At 35.5% G+C, this 24,332-nt stretch overlaps 1 protein-coding gene across 1 annotated transcript in view; it reads right to left on the reverse strand.

The window, feature by feature from the left end:
* Positions 1 to 21,569, reverse strand: part of LOC113232025 (protein Lilipod) — an 80,261-nt gene extending 58,692 nt beyond the window's left edge. The window contains exons 1-4 of the mRNA XM_026466649.1: positions 21,332 to 21,569; positions 16,765 to 17,029; positions 9,300 to 9,527; positions 5,546 to 5,611 (exon numbers count right to left, since the gene is read on the reverse strand). Of these exons, the coding sequence (XP_026322434.1) occupies positions 5,546 to 5,611; positions 9,300 to 9,527; positions 16,765 to 17,029; positions 21,332 to 21,394 (622 nt within the window). The 5' untranslated portion in view covers positions 21,395 to 21,569. The remainder of the gene's footprint in view (positions 1 to 5,545; positions 5,612 to 9,299; positions 9,528 to 16,764; positions 17,030 to 21,331) is intronic.
* Between the last annotated feature and the right edge of the window lie 2,763 nt (positions 21,570 to 24,332).

Genomic DNA, 24,332 nt, shown 5'->3' on the forward strand with positions numbered 1-24,332 from the left:
TTCACCAGACACCTTATTGTGTCAAATTCGAAGTTTCTTTATTTGTTAAGCTATATATGTACATACGTTAGGAATCGTCAAAGTAATTAATTACGTTCATATGGCAGATTCCCATGTAAGGAATACACTCATATACCACTTTAGAAAATGAAATTACAGAATAATAAAAATAATAATTTCATTACATTAGATATAACTGACGTGACGACTTTGTCTCAGCCAGTCGTGACTGCCCAAAAGGTTGATTTGTTTGAAAAAAGAAATATATATTTTAGATCCGAAAAAATAGTTTCATTTCCAATGTCAGCAATCGCTAAATCCTAAAAACTTAAAACATACCTTTCTCTCGTGAATAATTATATCCCCTGACATTTTTTGGGTCAAATTGAAAGTATGCATTTGAAATCGTCAGTGATAACACACTATTCATTCGTATGGCAAATTCCCCTGTAGAAAATATACATTACTCTCCAACTCAAAATGTGAGCTGCAAAACTAAAAGTACGTTCACGATAAGTGGAAGAACGATATTATATGAAGCAATTAGATAGATAGATAAACGCTTTATCCACTTATATGAAACATGATTATATATAGTTTAATACAAGATTATATAGATGAAAAACATAATATTATTGTCATAGCAATGAAAGTGTTTTTCAGTCAGGATCAACGAGAGGGGTTCAGTTATTTATTTCTAAGAAAAAATACATCGATTATGCATAAAGTTATATATAATTAGTGTCTTTGATTGATAAATTTGTTTATTTATAGTGCGTGGTTTACTTCTTTTGTGGAGTTTTAAAAATATTATCTTACTAATGGCAAAGTGACTATCTCTTTTATCACAGAATGATTTGTGACAAAGAAGTGACCGAATTTGGTAGGCATTGTCTCAAGTAAATTAAATAATAATGCGAATTAGACAATTGTCAACAACAATTCATCGGGGATAGTGCAAATTCACGATTGTAGTATCTGTACCAAACCTAATTTCACAGGAGAGGGATTTAACGTTATTACTTCGTTATTTCAATGGCTGAGACTTTAATTTCTACACAATACGCATTAATTTATGTTGTCTACGGACTGATAACAATAGACTCCCGTAAATCATCCTATTTTGTATGTCACGACATTTGCTGTGGCGACTAAATTACAGAAATGGAGACTCCTAATCAAATTCTGGTTACGCGTATTGCACTACAGACGAATTACATTTAGTTTATAAAAAGAATTTAGGTTTGTACTACGTTATTTCGCTTTTTTGTAACCGTTATGACACTAACTAGATTTTTGCTGCTATTAGGCTCAACTCACACTGACGCGACGCTTCGACGCTGCGCTTAGTGCGCCCGGATCACAGTGTGGTCGGCGTCTGACGCGTCACTGCGCCCAAGTAACGTGCGGCGACCCACGAAGCCGCTCGACTCCATATATGCATAACGCAAATCGACCCCTCCCACGTAAAGTATCGTATGTCAAAATTGCCCAGTTTACAGGGGAGCCTTTTAAAGTTCTGAATTCACTGAAATAAGCATAACACGTGACTTTAGATTTCTCACTTTTATTCGGCAAAGTATCATAAAATCCTAGATATCGGTTAGATGATCTATTAGATGATCACTCTATGTGAGTAACAAGCTTTGCCGAATGAAACGGAGAACTTTAAAACACTCCCCTGTAAACTTGGCAATTTCGACATACGATACTTGACGTAGGAGGCGTCGAAATTTGTACTTTAATAATGGGAAAATAGAGATGAATATGCTACAGGCGAAAAACATGACGTTTTGACTCTGCGCCAGTGTGACTTGAGCCTAATGCGAGTGTCGTCGCGCGTCGCCAGGCGTTGTAACTGAAAATGCATGCGACGCGACGCTTTGACTCTGCGCCAATGTAAGTTGAGCCTTATTCGTATAGTGTACTATAGATTAAGTACTATCTTATCTATTTCTGCCGCCTAGCAGCCATGCTCACATTACTGCGTTCCGGTTTTGAAGTGTCAGGATGCTGGTGAAATTACTGGAATTTGGATGCTGGTGGAGTTTAAAGCTTTGAGTAAGAATATGGGTAGACGTTACGCTTGTTCGTCTCATTGCTTGATATCATAAAAAAGAAATCTACAAAATCACAGTTACACAACTACATTGGCTTGAATTTTTTTGTCAAGTAATAATTTAAATTTACGACTAATTTCACTTAAATCCGAACACTTCGCTAATCGGAATGGAGTTTGGTCCCATTATCAGATTAACAAAAAAGTAACGAGAATGGACACTCTCCGCCCCTCCCTAGCTTTAGGTTCCGCACTACGCCCCGCACATTGACGGTCACATTGACTGAACGGCAACAAGGCTGTCTGCGAGCATTTTCGCGCTAAGACGGCTTTCGTATTTGAATATAGTTTTCATTTGTTCATTACGAAACTTGTACGTTAATATATAACATCATTGTACGTTACTATTTATAATGGTCGTGAATTGTGCTGTTTGCAGCCATGTATCGTTATCTAAACGGGATAAAGAGGAGTTTCTTTCGTTTTCCGAAAGATGAAACGAAGTAAATAAAAAAATATGTCTGAGACTCATTCAGTTATTGTTTTTTTTTTTTTAGTACAGAGTAATATATAATACAGATTTATTATATCAATATAAAGAGACGCCATAAGTTCATGAGCTAGTAGAACAGGGTTCTCGAATTTTCAATTTTGGACACGCAGTGTCAAATACCTCAGTTACCTTATTGAAAAGTACTTATCCAAAATATAACATTGTAATATATTTTTTAAATAAATCTTCAATATTATTTTAGTTAATACCTAATGAACATGTGTAATTATTAGGATTCTATTAATAGAGTCATAGATAACAGATTCGCGTTAGAATTTTCGCTACGACAAAGCGATGGATAACCCAGCCACTTCACGCACACATTTGCACCTGTACAGATAGCACCTTGTTGTAGTAGTAGTAATAGGTAAATAACTTTCGACCGTTGTATGGAATGTCCGGGGTGTGCCATAATTGCGGTTTTTTGCGACTCCACATATGCATATATATTCTTTGACATTGTGGGTGGTGCATTACCACATCCCGATAGTTCTTGTAGTAATTAGTGATTAACAACTTCGACGACACATATTTTGCATCAGCACATTTCGAATATTCTTGTAGTAACTAAATAGTGATTACGAAATTTCGGCGACGCATATTTAATGTACCGAACTCATTCACAAGGAGCTCTAGTAAATATACCTTCTATTACACACACACTCACCCCAACACCAACACACATCATGTAACTTTACATATATCCATTTCACATTTTTAAGACTGGCTGTATTTTGCTGTTTGTTCCTTGCTTATAGGTTAACCTTAATTATTTATGTAATAGTTTTAACTTTACCACAGAATTTTTGTTTTGTTTCCTGATTTTCAAACTTGTTCCGCAAAGGGAGACCTGGTGTCTCATAATACAGGGTTTACCTAGTTTGAGCACCAGTATTCCACAATAGAAAGTATACACTGTATTTTATGTACTAGATATAAGTTTTAACTGTGGAAGAGAATAAATTCATTATCATTATCATTATTACTACTTGTCACTGTAGTTTTATTGTAACCTTTTGGATTACCAAAGTTCGGATTATCGGGATTCCACTGCACTGAGAAAAAATTACGAAATTTTAGTTTATTTCTTTTTGTTACCACAGTCGGGCCAATTTGGATGCCTACATATCTGTGTTACAATTACTATAGTAACTTATTAGTAGAGTGTGGATGACAACCATTCATAATGTGCTAGGAAAGTGGAACCCGTTGTGAAAACTGCCCTTTCCGCTATTACTCGTACGCGAGGTTCGTTGACATCGTAAACATTAACTTTCGTGATGCCATGTTAGTTTATTCTATGCTAAAATTAGATATTTAATACGGTACATCTTTGAACGTCTCATCTCCTGGTGTCTGCTCGAGAGCGCATACATTAAAAAACTTCTCGGATGGTATAAAAAGTGTCTGGTAGTTGTTTGTGTCAAGTTTCATGGAGCATGTTAGTGTAGTTGTTAAATGGAAGTGGATTAAGCCAATTCGCTCTCGTATTCACAACACTAATTAATAACATTGGTTTAGTTGCAATTGTATGATAAAATAAAATATGCTACAGGCTAATACCTACTTACATACCACTCAGACCTTTGGACTCTTACTGGGGTAGGCAAAGAATATATACTAACAAAGCTCTCTTGCTTCACTAACATTCGTCAATATTTTTATACAAGCACTTAATCTTCTCACTACACACTCTTCCTTTTTGACAACATTCTCAATAGATCTGAAAACGTTCTCCGCGGCTTTCCAATGCTGTCTTCCACGTTCACAACTCCATCTCTGCGAACCACCTCAATATGCCTTTCTCTATTATTATCACTACGTCCTATTTCGAACCGTATCGTTCATGGATCACAGAATTCTTCACTCTGTTACATAACCGCACATTACATATTTTTCTGAGGGACTTAATTTCTACTGCAGTCACTCTACTATGCTTCTTCTGCCATACCCAAAACTCACCCCCATACGTTAGTGTTGGAACCAAAACAGCCTTATCACCAATTCTCTACCTCTTCTTTCAACGTCTTCTTTTTTATTTAAAGTTAATTGTAAACATTTTATTTCTTTAACTTTCTTTCCATTAATTTCAATTACGCATTCCTTCGTACTATCATTCCCTTTCTTTCGAATAATCCATACCTTATATCCACCATCTCTTACAATTCTTTAACTGGTGAAAATAGCTCTTGACTTCGGTGTATAAAAAGTATTTAATGATTGATTCACCTATTTTCAAATCTTTCATGCAAATTTATCAAACAGTTGTCTATGAACATTGAAGAGGCACGGTGATGCTATACATCCCTGTCAGACACCGCGAGACCAGTCTTATTTCATGCTACCGTAAGGTCCTAAATCCTCGTAAAACGATTTAAGAGCGCGTATTAATTGGCTATCCGAACCGCACCTAGATAAAAGTGATCACGTTTCAGCCCGCGTCACTCAATCGGAAGCTTTATCGAAATCGATAAAGGCATAATAGACTTTCTGGTTCTTTGCCAAACATTTTGTATACATATGTGCTATAAATAGTGAGAAAAATTAATTCATATAGATTTTAAAATGATTAAGAAAACAATTCCTTTACATAGTGTTTCTTAAATAAATTATTTGGGGAAAAAAAAAGTTTACGTGTGACTTTGAAAATGTAAATACTGTAATGTAAATGTGGCTGTGAACCGATAGCTTGTGTAACTTTTTGTTATTGTAAATTATTTACAATTTTTCGTACGTAAAATTTTGCTAAGTTAGGTTTTAGTGTTAGAGGAGTTGCAACAATCACACAAATTTGTTTAGGTTCAAGAGTGTAAAGCAAAATTATGTTTAAACTTTTGTAAGTAATAAATAAATTTAAAAAATACACTCATTTTAGCTGTGCCGTAGTTAGATCAATTTTTTTTTTAATTATTAATAATAAAAAGTCAACTCACCCAATAACATTAAGACACCGACAAACGACACACAGGAATACAGGAAAGGGAGATACGTCCATAAATCTGAAAAGGCAATATATTGTTAAAAAAAAAACATGAATAATCAAAAGTGTACTTTAACAATACAAACAATTAACAATCGGCAATGATGGTTTAGAAATGAAGCACTTCAGATCAATATAACCAATTTGAAAAACGTATTTTTCTCATTATACGGCGAAAGATAGTATGACAGCATTGATACTCTGTCATTCCGATTAAGTCCTGCCGCCTAAACCACCGTTTTTACTATTTAACTGTCAAAAGTTTGACTAACACTACGTAGAAACAGTGTTGTAAATTGTGGAGATAAATAGAGATATTTATTTTATTATTTCGTTTTATTACTTTAGAATAATTGACCATTTATCAAAGCTGAGAATAAAAAAGTAACGAGAATGGTCACTCCCCTCCTCAGCTTTAGAGACCGCACTGCGTCCCACATAATATATTTGACGGTCATATTGACGGAACGGCAACAGGGCTTGTCGTGTATACAATATACATCAGTCGTATGTAAAATAAAGAAGAGAGGTTGCCGAATAGTTCTCGGGGTTACACCGAACCTTGGGAGTACAAGGTCCTCTTGGTTGATTACCTACTTGTTCATGGGGGAAACTATTTGGAATTGAAATACCAGGATAACAATCCAGCAATATTTATTTAAGTACTATACGCGCACATGGCGGATCGTCCCGCACTGGTACAGCCTATCAGTTATCTACTGCATTTTTTTACATGGCACCATTAGAATTACTTTAAAATCCAACTTCGACTTCCTAGGTACTCATCGTAGGACAAACTACTGAGTTTGTCCTACGATGCAGTAAAATCATTTCCGGAAATCTGGAATTCGCAAAAATAATTAAGTAATATTTGGTGGTTTTAACAACTATTGTATTAGGTTAAACCTGTGATGATAGCTGTACGTGTTGAATAAAAAAAAAAAAAAAAAAAAAACTTTATGTCGCTCCATTTAGCTATGTCTGTACTTGTATCTATATATGTAAAACACCCTTTTCTGACCTATGCTGATAATACATAGAAACACTTAAGTGGTGTTGATATTACCTCATACCGGTTAGGTACTGCTGTTTAAACTAATTCCTTCTTTCGTATTCTTTGATCTTTAGCCTTACGCGGTTATCCAACCGGTGTGAGTTATCTTGACGACGTCAATTTTAAATACTTCGCTTTGATAGTGATAGGTACTGGGACTATTATGAACGAAGATACGAAAAAATACAACATGTATTAAGCAAGCATTATAAAAACAATTAATATTTTTATCACATTTTTATCACATGTGTAATTAATGATAGATAAATAACGACTCCCATTACTCATTTGTATTTTGATACTTTCTCCAAACCTACTCACACGTATGTTTACTTTTGCAAATGCAGGCCTTGTTAAATGTTTATTGTTAGACGAAATGCGAAAGTTAGAACATTCGTCTATTATTAGCACTTTCTTGTCTAACAGTTCACAGAAAGTATTATCACTATCAACCGTTATAAGTCCCGACGCTAAGCACGGGTCTTCTCTAAAGAGAGAGTTTGGGCCAGGGGTGGGGAAACTTCATTAGGAGCCAGACGCACTGCACACGGGGTAATTTCAACAAGATTTTTCTGACGATATTCAACAAAAAGGTCACTGAAAAAAGTGGCTACCAAATTGTTATCTGAAACAATAATAAAAAAAAATATTACATTGATAATTAAAACGAATAGACAAGCTATTTGGCACTTTTTTCAATCAACTTGTTATTGATAATCGTCAGAAAAGTCTTGTTGAAATTATCCCGCGTGCAGGGCGACATAACTGTTACGTAATCTGGCACCTCTCCCGCACCGCGCAGCTACCTCAGGAACCGACTCAGTTAAGCGGTACGCCTGTAGCAATAACATTTTGTCGTTCAAGATATATTTATCAACATCATTATGATGTGATCATTAAATTGAACTGAAGAAGTTTCTGGAAATACACGCGTTCTCATACACATCTGTATACAAAAATTCCTATACAGAAGCACTTTCATACGCACACTCACATACACGCAAAAAAAATAATGTCAAAATTGGCGTATGTAAACTTAATAGCAATACGTTCGAGTTGGGGAGCCTGGCGACACAAGCACTGGAAATACGACCCCAACGGCAGGGACTTGAGTATGATTTCGAGTGCTTCTAACCATACTCAAATCCTGACTTGAACATTGAGTAGAGTTCTAGAATATGACCCTTAGACACAGATCTCTTGATCTAATTTACAGACTTTGTCCTCTATTGAATAAAACCTGATTCTGTAACTAATATTTTGTAACCAAAATTTGTGGAGAAAACAAATTATTATTATTAGTGTTCATGAGCAATAAGTCATTGAAATAACCATTGCTCCAAGAATCACAGATCATGTAGTTAAACAACTACCGATGCTGATTTCCGGTCACCTATTATTCAACGGCTCGCACCCATCAGCCAGCAGATCATTGACAATGGCCACGGTCACGCTAGCGTGACGCGTAATTTAACGTCTACAGTCGCGGTCGTTTGCGTTTGGGTACATTAGTGAATACTTATTTTTTTAAATACGTATCATGTAATAAATCTGTAACTTGAAACATGTTATTAGAATCAATGCGTTTTTAGTACCATAAGTAATTTAACTAAGCAGTAGGTTTGGTAAAAAAATTATTATCAAAAGACAGGACAGTATACTATTAACCCGTCACGCAATCTAGAGATACACGGTGTCCCTAAGAATTATGTTTATTTTTTTAATTTTTATAAATTTTTATACAATTAAAATTGATTTTATTAATATTGACATCAATGATGTTTTATTGCAATGATATTCATTTATTTTTGTGAAGCAACTCCACTTGTTTGTTATGATTCATTAAGAGGGAGCAGAGGAAAAATTCCTAATCTTCGATTTGATTTTACAGGGGTATATCCACTTTAAAGTTAAAAATAAAATATTGTATGAATAACTACACGATATATTCAAGCATAGACACTAATCAGAAACATAAAACAATAAAGTTTCCTCGATAGATAAAAATCACGAAATGACCTCTAATTTTCACATTTTTTCGATTCATCCTCGAAATGCTACAGGTTATTAGGACAAAAATTAGATAATTAATTATATTTATGCATGATCGAGAACTGTCACTACGTGTTTTTTTTAATCCCTTTAGTTTTAGAGTTATTCCGCTAAAACGAATTTGGTACTTTTAATGCGCAAAATTCAACATCTGTCGCATGTCAAGCGAACTTCAGGCATATATTTGTTTCACAAATTTGGGCGGAGCCAACGTCAAAACTTATTTGGCATGCTCCCTCTTAATATAAAGATCGAAAGTAAAGAAAATTTAAGAAGACAAAACTCCAACCTACATCAGTGCTTCTACCATGAGATTACTGTTTACAGTTATCGCTAGCGACCGCGTAAAATGTTTGTATACAAAATGTTGTTTCTTCTTGTGACTGGTAGGGACGCTGTATATTTTGCCTTACAAAATACCACCAGGCGTACACTTGTTCGTCTCGTCACTTGATATTATAAAAAAAAAATCAATCTGTTAGCAGCCTAAAGGTTTCGTGGCTGCGAGTGAATCGCGGTAACGCGCGTTATGTGCGCGTCGCCTACGCGTAATAAATGCACCGTGTGCACAGGCTCTAAAATATATCTTTTTAATACTTACTTAATAAAGCATCAATACTGGATCCGTCGCCGTCCAACCACGCCGATATGACATAGGCCAGGCCAAGCATGGCCACACCAAGCAGAGCGAGCACTAAGAAAGTCTCGTATACTCGGCCTCTCATTCCCCGGCATCCAGGAAACCCGGATGACTCAGAAAACAAGTATGCAAACGGCAGAAACACGAACAGCGACAAGTTTGAGAATAGGAACACGTGGTTCCATAGGCCTGGAACAAAAGATGTACGTTAATGATGTAAAAGTGGTGTTATTCTGATGGTAAAGATTTATTCATACATCTTAAGTTGTCATTAAAAAAATAACAGGTTCGTAATTAGGAGTTGAGAAGAAAGTAGCAGTAGAGCTCCTTGTAAAAGATGTCGTCCACCATCATTATTTTTTTGTGTAAACATTAAAGTGTTCCGGATGGGTGACTTGGAACTTGTGAACTTATGTCTCGGGGTGGCGGGCGCAGTGGCAGTGCCCCTCAGATCTTTGTTGACACTGCAACTACTATGGACAGGCGTGTCGCTTAGCACTAGGAGCACGACTTACCCGTTCCGTCATGCGTCACTTAGTATCATAAAAAAGATTGCCTTGTGTAAAAAGTTTCATGTGAATGAAAACAAAACTTTATTAAACACTTCGTCTGTCCTGATTACCTGGATGGAAATATATGCAATTCATTATCATAGCTGAGGACAGGTCTCTCTAAAGTTGAGGGTTTTTAGGCCATAGTCCGCCGCTGTGACTCAAAGCTTTTATAGGGTGGGGTTTGTAAACTTTCTACGACTCATGTTTTTCTTCAGATTTAATTAACAAGAAGCACATCAAGTAGGAACTTAATGATGTAATATTTCATTCAGAAAAGAAACCAACAAATAAAAACATTACGAATCTTACAAATTATTTATCGAATAATAGTAAAACTGGCCCCTACACGAGTCGAAGATATGGCCACGTGTGAACATTATACACGCTTCTTATCTAATAAGTTACTTTCTATTTACAATTTAAGCGTAACATGGTTAAAGCGGCCACGTGGAAATGCAATAGGCAATGAAATCGAATTCGCCACGAAAGATATGGATGACTCTGATGGCTATCAAACACGTTTATATTGTGTAACAAGAAAGAAGTTCCCCTTTCATGGTTATCAAGCAACAGCTTATTCTTTTTAAAACATTTTAAATTGACAGATTAATAATAATAACGCAACACACTCATTGCCCTAGGCACTAGGGAAACCCTGAGTCGCAGGTGCCATGGACCACACATAGACAACCACAAATTACACCCAATCTCACGAGAGAAATGTAGGCCATACACATATTTATCCCGGCCTGGGAATCGAACCCAAAACCTCTGCGTGGCTGTCCGGCATGGTAACCGTTCGGCCACTGAGGCAGTTAAAAATTGAACATCATTTATTTCTTTTCTTACACAGATTATAAAGGCGTTACAACGCCTCATCGCATCGCACGCATCTGCGTCGCTGTGATCCACCTCTTGCGGTCTAATCAGTCACAAAAACCAAACAACAAAACGCAATAATAATAAATTTCATAAGCCTATCTAATAGTTAAAAAAATTATTGTAACTTTGTAAAAATGAAAAACGTATGAGTCCACACGATGTGTATTCGATAAAAAATATATAAATAAAACAAATAGAGACATCAGTTTCATACGGATTATCAAATCAAATGTAAAATATATTCGTTAAAAGAATGCCTGTGTTCCTGTTATATAAACAACTAACAAGTTTAATAAAATTGAAAAAAAATTAAAAGAAATCTCCGATATTGTAGACTGTCGGAAATTAAATGCAATCAGCAAGTCAGCCATGATTATGGAACCTGAGGGTTCCCCGTTATCGCGTCTGTCTGGGGGTCTATTCTCGATTTCCGTCCGACATCCGTCCGAAACAATTACTGTCAAATAAGTAATATTCGACAAAATTAAAAGACAAGTATCCAGTATGAAGCTTCATTCGCATCACGCGTCTTTTCATTTGGTCAAGTATTGTTTGTTTGGCAGTAATTGTTTCGGACGGATGGCGCACGGAGATCGAGTGTAGACCCCCTGGTTCGATATTCGTCCGAAACTATTACTATCAAGTAATATTCGACCAAAATAAAACACGCATGATCCGAATGAAGCTTCATACTTGACATTGTCCTTTTATTTACTCGAGTATTACAGTAGTATTACAGACGGATGTCGGACAGAGAACGGGAGTAGACGAACGAAATCCGTTTGTTTGAAAAAACTAATAAAAGCTATTTTAGATTTAAAAAAAAACATTACCAATAAATACGTGTTACGTGAAGATTATAAAATTAATATTAAATGTATTTATCTTGTAATTAAATAATAACTATTGTTTAAAAAAAATTTTTTTTATGACTTGAATATAAAAGCTAGGTAAAATCGCGTCGATGGCTTTTTTCTACATTATACTGGTGGCTAATATTTTTGTACAGGCGGCAGCGTGTCAAATTACACACTGACAGATGTCTATCCGTTGTTCTGAAGGCGATATTCGTACAAAAGACACACTGACAGATCTCATTCCGTTGTTCTGACGGCGATATTCGTACAAAAGTGTAAAGCTTGTTGTGCCATTGATTGTGTAATACACGCGTCACGTCAAGCGCTCGCGAAGTGCATTTTAAAATTGGAATATATTTTTTATTTATCAACCGATTTAATTGAACCAAACAACAAAATTCAAAAGATGAAATGTACTCGATTATAAATCCAAAAAAAATAGTTTAATTTCCAATGTGTAGCAATCGAGGAAACCTAAGCAAAACTCACTCATAACAGTTTTTATCCATATTAAAGGGAATCATTCCCGTTACAGTATTTTGTCGCATTAAAAAAAGTTTTTTTTTTATTAATATCAATGACGGTCCTAACCTACGGTGCACAGGCATGGTAGCTGACTGAGTTCCAGAAAGGAAAGCAGCATTCTGGGCTTTAAACCCATTTGACCGAGTAGGCAATAAACACAATGCTGCGGTCGATGGCTGGCATTGCTGATGTGGGGAGCAAAAAAGTCAGGCTCAAATGGGATTACGCGAGACACATTAGCCGGACACAATTCGAGAAGTGGGTGAACGTCGTGGTGGAAGTGGGTGCCCGAGGATGGAAAGAGACAGTTGTGAACGTCCGAGAAGGCTGAAGGAAATGATCTTGATGGGTTTGAGAAGGAGTGGTGGGAGATCGCCAAAGACAGAGCGCAATGGAGGGTTTTGGGGGAGACCTTTCCTCAGCATTGGGACATTATAGGTTAATAAGAAAAAAATCAACGACGGTATGTCTGATAGTAGACTACACTCCTGTCCATAACAGATGCAGTGCCACTCAGAGCTTTAAATCGCTGAGACATAAGTTGACAAGTCCCGTGTGTCTGTAATTTCACCTTCAAAAGCGAAACGCGGTAAATGCTCACAATACGCTTGGTGGCAAAAATAAGTAAGGTAGCAGGTAAGGTACTTCCCTGGACGGACCTTTCACAAGGAGCTCTACTACTACAAATTGCTAAAAAAAGATATGTAGGTGACACACGTTTGCGCTTATGTAATAGCGGGCACAGCCAGTTGATAAATTGTGTTAATCACACATAAGTATTAAATAACAACCTGTAATATACAATTCAACGAATTAATGTGAAACGCAATTCTTGGTCACATCAGCATTTTCGAGTTCAAGGGTAACCAATTTATAATTTACCATTGAACAAGTTCACTGTCAGTTGGGTAATGTGCCGGATTTGACTGCACGGATAACATTGCTAAGAACAATAGACCGAATTATGTTATTTACACATATTATCTACGGTACGCGTCCGATATTGTAGGCAGACACATAGCTTAGTAACTAAAAGCTGAATGTACTGTACATTTTTGTGGATGTTTCAATAGTAATAACTCTCGTGAACGGTAAAGAAAAACATCGTTGTGAAATTTGCATATCGAAGAGAGTTCACAACTATTGAAAAATGAATAGAATGGCGGACTATGGCCTAAGCCCCTCTATAGAGAATACGAGTCTCAGCAGTAGGACACATCGATACTTCGGGGGAAGAAGAGGCGTAAGATCTAATTTTATCGAAAATTTTCCTTTAATGTAATGAATATAATTTATTTAATATAAAGACCCGCACTTGGGATACCCTGTATTGTGGGTGCCATGGGCACACACATTAGACAACCACAAATTACACCCAAACTCACGATATATTTAAAAAATCGGATCCGGGACCTATGTGTGGCAGACCAGAATGACACCATTCGGTCACGGAGGCAGTTCTAATAATTGGTTTAAATTTTGCAAGATCCTTCCATCTGTTTAGTCGAAGAAATATTTATTGAAAACGAAATTTTTACGTAAAAAGCTATGAACCAAAACATTTATAAAGTTTAATCCCCAGACGGGTCAGCGCAAAAAACGAACTTTTGTGCAATGTCTCGGGTCTGGTTGTTTGTGATACCGTCGTTGTTTCCTATTTCCATGACACAAATGAATGTTTTTTACACTTTGTACTTCGGCTTTTTACGCCTTTTCTTCCCTGATGAATCGATATATGTTAAACGAAAGTTCGATTTGTCAAACACTCAGAAACTTTATTGAAAAATTCCCGAAAATAGACTCTTTCGTTTAGTGACTGTATTAATTTCAACGTTACGCAACGCGATATTATGTCCACAAAAACGTGTAACTCTACGCATATTATACAAGAATGTTTTTATCATTATACAAAAGTAAATTAAAAGTATTGTTTCTGTACATACGGTTGAGGTTACAATGTAAATATAAATATCGTCAAAGGTAATGCCTACAACAATTTCATAAGAATTACAGATATTACGTACAATACACGTAAATGACTTACGTGGCTTTTTGATACTGGCTTAGACTGTAAGAGGTAGATTAGTATAAAGCTGACAAAATTAATGCGCCATTATTTTGTTCAAGGTAAAGCGCATTTGACCGCCACCTTACCTGTCGGGCTAGCACATAAGGCGCGATTAGCATGAGAGCGAGATAAAGCGCGATATACTGCTATTCTCGCATAGAGATCTCGCGCTTTATGTCGCTCTCGCGCAAGTCGCGCGTTATCGTGCTAGCCCTACTGATGGGAAGTGGCGACTATAGTCTGTCTTTTTTGAAGACGGAGTAAAATGACAGTTCATATCGCAAAATTGTTTCCCGCTTACAACCAGCTAGTGATTGCAGTCGATGCATATTGCATCGACTATCGACTGAATGTTGGTTATGCATGCAATAAATTTATTCTAGGCCCATTATTTGTCCAACTGCTGGGCACAGGTTAATTTCAATTATCAATTTTTGTACGTTCATACATACATACACCGCATTAAAAACTATGTCTATTAAAAATAAAAAAGGAGATATATTTTAAAGTTTTTAATTTTAATTCAATGTAGATAATGAAATCCGCATGTTCTTGTTAAAATGTATATGAATAAAAAATGATTATGATATTAATAAACCTGATGTCAAACTAAAAATGAAGATGGCAATAACACAAATCGATAAAACTGTCCATAATAATTATAATAATAACGTGCGCATACACTCATAGCCCCGCACTAGGGAAACCCTGTTACGCGGTTGCCGTAGACACACAGTCCAGCGTGGTAACCGTTCGGTCACGGAGTCAGTTACTATTCAAAATTTTACGAAAACTGGCAACCCTACAAATGTCATTTTGCTCCGTGCTCAAAAAAGACAGACTGCTTATAGGTTGACGATGGAGCGTGCATACCTATATAATGCCTATTCTTTGAATTGCTGTCGAATTCTTATTTGTTTAAATTGATTTTATTTTATTTATTTTTTATATATATATTTTTTTATATATATTTATTTTTTAAATATAAACGCCAAACCTTTATTACCTGGCGTCAAATCAGGGAATTCCCTGTACTACGAGTACCAAAGCAACGGAATTCTAAAAATAATCCAGGATGATTCCTGTGCACAATGTGCAAAGGTTACTCTATTAGGGCGCGTAACCATTATATCGTAACGTTTTATTCATCGTTAGACGACAGTCCCGTCTACACTGGTCCCGTATCTCGACTTTCTGTCGTGACGTGTCGTGGACGTTTATTGTATGGCTGAACGACTGTCGTGTCTAGTTGTTCCCACTAGACCGTGACGACAATTAATCGGATCACAGCACGGCAGCCGCCTCGTAGAATCTGTCATCACATTTCTATCGTGACGATTTATTTATTGTCGGACGACTGTCGTTCTAGCTCTTCCCACTGTCACGACAGTCTGTCGTCGTAACGACAAAAAAGTCAAATCATTTCTGAAATCGACATTCAGAAAGATCCGATTAAATTGTCGTCACGGTCTAGTGGGAACAACTAGACACGACAGTCGTTCGACCATAAAATAAACGTCTTTTTTGTCGTTACGACGACAATAAACAAACATTAATTGGGATCTTTTTATTGAATTTGTTTTATTTACCACTGGCAACTACTGGGATATCGTAAATTTCATTTGTCGCCAGTGGCAACAACGGATCTTTTTATCCCATTTGTCACCACCTGGTAACATATGGTTGTTTTCCCATTTGTCGCCAGTGGGAACAAAGCCAGTGGTGACAACTGGGAATAAGCCGATTGTCCGTGTTTACTTATATTAGAAATTTCACAACGACTGTAATCATAACATGTACAATTGTTTGTTATCCATTAAAAATAAATAAAAATGTTGTAATTTTGCTGGTGCGGCCTTATTAGACACCAAGGGTGCGTAATACACTTCTTATGAATGAAATGTATCAACGTATATACGTTCCACTGTTAGGCATGGGGTCCCGCAACGACATCAAGCAACTAATATTATATACTCAACATAAACATAATAAGTACATGTATAATAGATTATGAACGACAACAATTGTTTTACATCCTGTTGGAGGTTTACACTTGTTATGGTAATCTGGCATTCATTAATTTCGAAATATAATAGTCTCTATGTATTTACAAACTACGTTAATAATGCAATAAACATTTATGTACGACCGTTTCGTTTTTATAATTTTATGAACAGTCTTTACTTACAACCAAAAGCACTCACCAGCACGGGCTGTCTATGCTACATTGGTCAGAACTGCACTTGTCGTCTTTTGTCCAAAATAAAGTCGGGTTAATTTGAAATGTTGTCAGTCTACTCAACCTATCTTCGTGGCCAGCTAATCCGCTGGTCATCTATGGAGGCTGGACACAACAATAGTGTTCATGCTAAAAGCGTATGTTGTAAAAATTAATTACATTGTCAGTGTATCTAAAATTATGTTTGGCTTTACTATGGCTTTGGTTATTACTACTTAATGGTGTAGTTATTAATAAAATTAATCCTTACAACATTGCCAGTAGGCAGCGTGGTTCTAAAGCGTACTCAACCCTTACTTACCTTGTATTAGCGAGCTGTTCAGCCATTTTACATAGTAGCTATTAGGGTACAGGATCAGAACCTCGTTGCTGACGATTGACACTGGCAACAACAATGCCGATCCCAGAGAGACGGCCAAGGCGAATGTGCACAGCCATAAGCTGATACGGTACACCTTGACTTCATCCTCGTCATTGGAGAAGTAGTCCTCACTGTCTCGTCGCCTGAACTTCTCGATCAGCATGAACGAGAGAAGGTACAGGAGGATGAAAAGGAGCAAAAATATCTGAAACAAGGAGAATAATTTAAATGAATGCACGATGCGCAATTATCAGCATTTTGCTGAAAATCTCGATAAATGCTAGTATTTGATAATAATAATAATCTTTAAGACCATGGGAGTGGCGATAGTCTAAAATAACTAAAAAGTGTTTACGTTCACTTAAACCTAGTTTACGGCGTTTGCCGAGGAAAACTCCATTTAAGCAAAACAATTACTTGTGCTAGAAGTCCCAGCCTCTCCATGTTAGAGTTCTATGTGACCAGGTAAATTATGACTAGTTAAGTTACAGGTACTATAAAATTATTAAATTAAAATTACATAGGGAAATAAAATAGATATCCGTAATAACAATAACAACGGCAAGTATTGTTCGCCGGTTCTTAAACCTAATTCTCTAACTCCGTCCGACTGTACCATTGCCGTATCGACTGTCCTATTTAAAAATTCAATTACAAAAAAAACGATCTCAAAAGTTTGTGGAATTACGAGGAGGTTGTCAATTCGATTGTGTTTTTTTTTTATGTATCTTACGCGATAACTCCTATGTGTTATTAGGGTGGTTAATTCAGGGACCAATCAGGGGTTAATACTAAAATCGACACTAATTCCAACTCTGAGCCAATAATAATAGAATGAAAATTGGAAATGAAAATGTAGAATTTACTTAGCTTTGATTGATTTAATCTCCTCTGGATGGCGCATATATTTGCCTAATAGTGTGTATCGTTATGCCCATTAGTAGGTAACAAACAAGGTCGGAGACATCTTAGCCAGTCTAATATTCTTACGTTGCTTAAGGTTGGAGCCCTAGGCATTCACTTGAAATTGAAATACATAATTTTAATTTATTTATTGATAAGAAATAAATGTTACTAAATGGTGGATGTTGTAACCCATTGTGGCATGCAAGCTTTTACTGATTGTGTACATACTTAATAAGGATTTTTTTTACAGAATTGAAACTAGGCAACAAAGTCAGCCAGTGATATAATTTTTGTATGTTTGTTTGATATCTATTGACAATCAGCTTAAATAGTCATTATCAGATGGCTTCATTTAAATAACAGTAATAACTATGATAATATACTAGAAAATCATAGTAATTATCTAGTCTCAAATCCTCATGGACCAATGCATAGGTGCAAGGGATGGCAGTAAAGTAATCAGACTATTTTAAATTAAAAAAGAAGACAGGCTACTTCCGACACACATTCGTTTTTTATTCTCTTTTCAAAATTAGTGAGTCTTATTTATTATGTTTCGTTTCGCATACAAAATGGTGGAAAAAAAGGAAAATTCTCAAAAACGAGGAACAACTTTTTTAATAGACAAATGTCGCTTTCTAACAAACATAAGAAAGTGTAAATAGGAAATTTTATATTTCCTTTGTACATTTCATATAGAAAACAAAAAGTAGCTATAGTCATCTTTTGTTCCAGCCGATCCTTGTAACTCCAGAGACATCCGACTACTGTCATGTCACTCACTGGTGTTGAAAACTCACTTCACTGATTGACAATATAGCACCAAACATGAAGAGGTTCTGGTGTTGGCGAGGAATAGCCTCAAAAATGACAAAGTCAGCCAAGTGAGAGCAGAGACTCTAGAATTTGCCATGAAGTAGGTGAAATGCCTCAGCCTCTGTTAGCACTCTAGTGACCATACGAAACTTATACCTGATTTAAACTATTGACGCAAAAAAACTAGCCCACTGGAAGACTAATGTGAAAATATGTTGTCCCTTACAATGTTAAAAATACATAAAAATTAATAAAAAAATAATCATTTACTTCACAACGTAGAGCATGATATTGAGAATTAAACTGTGTAAATAACTCCCTTTTACATGAAAATTGTGAATTATGTCTACAGTCATGTGAAAAAGGTAAATGTATTTTTTTCTATATTTCTACCTTCTTGCCAGTATTTCAGAATGGGTTACCAGAAAGGCAACAAGCACTTCAATTGCTGCTTTTATTGCTACTCCACCAAAAAGACAAAAGTTTTTGTTAATTTACCAATTGGTGTGGTGATTCCAATCCATCCTCCAATTAACCACTTATAGAACTAAGAATAAGTACACACATTATATTGCTTTGATTACAAAAGAAGGAAGTCTGCAACCACAGGCATATTTTTTATTATGATATTAAGTGACCAGATGAACAAGTTGTGCTCCTGGTGGTAAGCTACAAGCCTGTCCATAACAGTTGCAGTGCCACTCAGTGCTTTAAATCTCAAAGGTCTGAAAGTCACTGCACCCATCACACTGAGACATAAGCTGACAAGTCCCATGTGCCTGTAATTTCACCAGCATGCATGCACTTCAAGAACCGGAATGCAGTAATGCTAACATTAGAAGGAAAGAAGAAAGAAAAGTAGTTTATTTGGTAAACTTACGACAAAATATATATAACAGAATGATAACAAAAATAAAATAATGTCATGATAAATACAAAATAAAAGAATTACATTTAAAAGTTACCAAAATGGTCTCCACTCAGTTATTTGTAACAAAGCGTGGGAAAACACCTAATTATGCTGGTTTTCAGTGAAGCCGAATACATAACAAGGATGATGATGTCGCTTCATCCAAGCAGATAAAATAATAAAAAAATAAAAAATAAAAAAAAAAGTAAAAAATAATATTATAAAAATGGGTGTATGTGTAGAGTAGGGACATGATAAAACTAAAACTGATTGTGCGTGTATTGTTCTCATGTGTATGTGGCTGGTATATTAAAACTAACAGTAAAATGTAGAAGGCACAGCACAACTGCCATTACTGCTGGGCGGCAGAAATAGGCATGGTTGTAGTACTTCCCCTGGACAAACTCTTTAACAAGGAGCTCTACCACTACTATTATTATTTTTGTGCTTAAAAGGAGTCTTCAGTTACTATGATTGTAAAATTAAAACTGAGAAAGCAATTTTTTTATCATTATTTAATTACGGAGCATCCTACATGTTAAATATAACAATGCCACCAGACTGCTGGCCACATTATTAACTACTCTTATCTGCATGAGTTGATAATCGTAGTATTGACAGTATCAAATCATTGCATGTAAAATAAAACATGAAGTATGTAATAATAATAATGCACGCACTCATATCCCTGCACCTTTTTTACCACGACATAAGGCACAAGATACAGCTATTCTTGCATAGAGATCCTGCACTTTACGTCGCTCTCGCATAAGCCGCGTCTTATCATGCTACCCTACTGGTAACATATGGGGTTTTTTTTCCCATTTGTCACCAGTGGGAACAAAGGCAGTGGTGACAACTGGGAATAAGCCTATAGAACACCACAAATGGCACTCAAACTCACGAGATAAATAAATTTAGGCCATATAAATATTTCTCCCAGGCCAGGAATCGAACCTGGCACGTCTGTGTGGCAGACCAGCATGGTAACTGTTGGCCACAGAGGCATGTACTTAATGTAGTTTAAAGTTTTTTATTAATTATTAATAATAATCAGCCACATCAATTACCTGGTCTCAAACAAGGGAATTCTCAGCACTATACTCATAGTTATTACACCAGAGCAACAGAATTCACTGTGGGGAAATAACCAGATTACCCAGACCAGAACTAATTTAACTGCCTCCGTGGCCGAACGGTTACCATGCCGGACTGCCACGCAGAGGTCCCAGGTTCGATTCCCGAAATGTTTGTATGGCTTACATTTATTTCTCTCGTGAGTTTGGGTGTAATTTGTGGTTGTCTATGTGTGTGTCCATGGTACCCGCGACACAGGGTTTCCCTAGTGCAGGGCTATGTCGAGTGTGTGCGTTATTTATTTATTTATTTAATTCCAAGATGTTAATTTGCCAAATTAGTCCTACTGGGAATCTAACCCGAGTCATCCCATCCAGTGCTCACAACTCATGCAGTTGGGTAAGTTCATGAAATAAGATAATGGGATACTGATTTGAAATGGATGTTTATTAATATTATAAATAATTTAAAAGCCACTCTCAAATTACTTTTTTTTAATTTATCCTGCAATCAGCCTTCTTGGCTATAAACAGATGGATTGTTGTTGTAGTCTGGAATTTAGATTTTTTTTTTTATAAAATATAAGTGCGCATTTGACCTCCATCTACTTTCAAAGAGTATATATTTAGAAAACAAATTCCGAACTTTATAAGTAGCAATACAGAGTTGATTTGTGAGAGATGTTTTACTTTATCAACGAGAAAATTATTTATAAACAAATAGTACCTATTCACTGTTAAACAATATCCAAGTAAGTGATTCGACGAAAAATTCTTTGCATATTTAGTTTTTACTTACAATTTGCTCCCGCACATTGTTATGAAAAATCTGTTCACGCAAATCGGCCTCTTCATCATCCATCGTCTTCCAGAGATTATCTCTTTATTGATATCTCCTCAAAGTGTTCCACGTAAATACACATCTTTTAATTCACTTTACAAAATCACAACATTGTATACTTGTAAACAAAGTACAAGATCACTATTTCTTCTTATATGCACAGTTTATTGACATATTCTGGAATCATTCTTTAAAACTAAATAGCACACGAGTGACGATGATTATATTGCAGTCTGTAATAAAAACACGACCAATTTTTTAATACTCCACTGAAAGGTAAGACCACGAATGACAGCATGCAACGCACAACGCACTACGAAACGAAAATTAGTTGGTTGCTGGTAGTGATGTTGGAAGAACTATCGATATCGATACATTCGATCCTTTGTCATTAATGTCATTTCGGTCTCGTTCAACTCAAAACCAATATTGCTTAAAAAAATTACAAAAGAATTAAAAACTCAATCAAATGCAAAATGAGTTTATGAGAAAAGCCACATTTTCAGTTTTCCTGTAATATATTATGCGAATCATAAAAAAAACTTACCTTCATGAAAGTGCATTTTGACACAGGGATTATTTTACAATAATGAGTGATACAAATGCGATCTTATAAATAAAAAAAATCATAGTTTATGGACATATTATTATGACTGTTTACGGGCAATAAACGTGTTTTTTTCCTAAAATGGCATGAGTTGAAGTCGTATAGGCTTAGTTTTTATTGATATCGATATCATCAACTCACATCACTTTGGACCATAAATATTGGTTACAACTTTTTAAATCCATAAACAATATAAAAAGATGCTCGTTATTGTTGATCCGCTATTTGTGATCTACTATGCGTGAATGCAACAGAGCTATATGAAATCAATTAAAAAGTGAATATTAAATGTCTAGAATCTTCGCTGTTGTATACCATAAAATTGTACTGTCAAAATGTCAATTTCAAGGTCACGGTCTGTCATGCATGACTTCAAAAACAAGTTTCAAAGAGAATTTAAGCACTACGTTTAGACAAGTTTGTTCAAGTTTTCGTCTTCTTAATAAATTATGTTTGCAGAAACTTCAAAAAAAAAAATGGAAACGTACAAGGTATTATGATTAGATTTCATCATGAGCAATTCTTTCTGTAAGTATTTTTGCACATATTAATACAAAAAATTAGTTTAAACCTCGAAATCTTATTTGTTTTGGTATCGGTTTTCGTAGATGTTTCATAATTTTTTTTCTCACATGTTAATGGTTTACCTCGTACCAAACGTGCATTTTTCTTTATATTGTACAGCCTTATCTTAATCTGGAATAAATTTTTATTACCGAAAACATCCCGCGAAATAGGTTATATAATTTTATTCCAGGTTTGTTATTTTTAAGGTATAAACATATAATAAACGGCAACCAGGACCGTATTTAGATGTTATTAATACACAGAGCCAATTTATTTAATGTATACCTACAATAAATATTTTTTAAATACAATTGAAAGTAAATTAAACATTATAAAAACATTGTTTCTAGCTTCAAGTCATGAAAAACCGGAATTCTCAGTTCGTATTGTGGTCTGTGACCACTATCTGACCAAGCCTACGCCTGGAGTGGATGTAATTTATTCAGATTTTAGGGGTGCAGATATAAAACAGGTATATAATTACATGTAGTTGTGTTTTGTAGAAAAGACGAAAGCATTATTGAATATGTTTTTTACAACTTTTTTTCTTATAATATCAAGTGACGGGATAGATAAGTTGCTTACCTGGTGGTAAGCTACACGCCTGTCCATAACGGTTACAGCACCACTCAGAGCTTTAATTGCATCTGTCACCCTGAGACATAAGCTCCGTTAAGACAAGTCCTGTGTGCCTGCAATTTGACCAGCACCCTTACCCTTCAAAACTGGAATGCAGTAATGCTCTCATTACTGCTTGGCTTAACTGTTTTAAAATATTTGTGTCCTGTTTTAAATTCAAATTTAAAATTGAATTTAAAGACTGGATGTAAATATTTTGAAACACTTGTTAAAACCCAAAACATGTATAGCTGAAAAATTTTTCGAAATGACGCTTTCACTCTTTCTACAAAACACTAACGATGTAATATGTTTATACTACTATGATATTCATGTATTTTTTGTGAAAATACTTCTATAACATTTTTTATTATTGATATAAAGATCAAACAATACCAAGAGAAATTCCTTCAATCTGACTAGACTTGGACCGGCATCAGTTGCCATACTGGGACCACTACTCTTACCTACTGAGCTACAGACTAAGTCAGCAGATCTTATGAATTTGTCTACATGCTTGTTGTAGGTGTTTATATTGTATTTAAACAGCTTTTTGGCCACCACTTGTAAAAATCATTCAACTTGTTCGTTCTGCCTATTGATATTATAAAAAAAAACATTAAAGTTTCTTCAGTTATGGTATATAATTACCATTTCTGATGTTATGTAAAACAATTTGGATGATCTGGTTAAAGTTTTGTTCTTAATTTCCCATGTGAAAAGCATCACTGCCTTGATACCTTCATTTTACGTTTTTATTTTGACGTAGACCTACAAATAATCTTTTCATTTTAAAAATAAACAAAGTATAAATGTATTTTTTAATAAAAATTTACAGTAAAATATTTTCTTATGTTGTAAACTATAAAAGAGTATACTGCAAGTGAGGTAGGCTCTAATGATCAATGAACTTTGCAGGTCCCAGTGTTAAGAATATTTGGGCCAACCCCAGATGGGCACAAAGCATGTCTACATATTCATGGAGTGTTTCCATACTTCTACATTCCTTGCCCTACATCAAATCCAGAGCCACAGTTTCTTTACCAGGTTTGAACTTCATTTAAAACATGTTGTCTATTATGTACAGCGTGTCCCAAAATTCAACGATAAGCGGGCGCTGGAGGGTGGACCTGCGCATAACTACTTGAGGAAAAATAAGAAAAAAAA

The sequence above is a fragment of the Hyposmocoma kahamanoa genome, unplaced genomic scaffold (assembly GCF_003589595.1).
Source record: "Hyposmocoma kahamanoa isolate Upper Pololo Valley unplaced genomic scaffold, ASM358959v1 66, whole genome shotgun sequence".
Lineage (NCBI taxonomy): Eukaryota > Metazoa > Arthropoda > Insecta > Lepidoptera > Cosmopterigidae > Hyposmocoma > Hyposmocoma kahamanoa.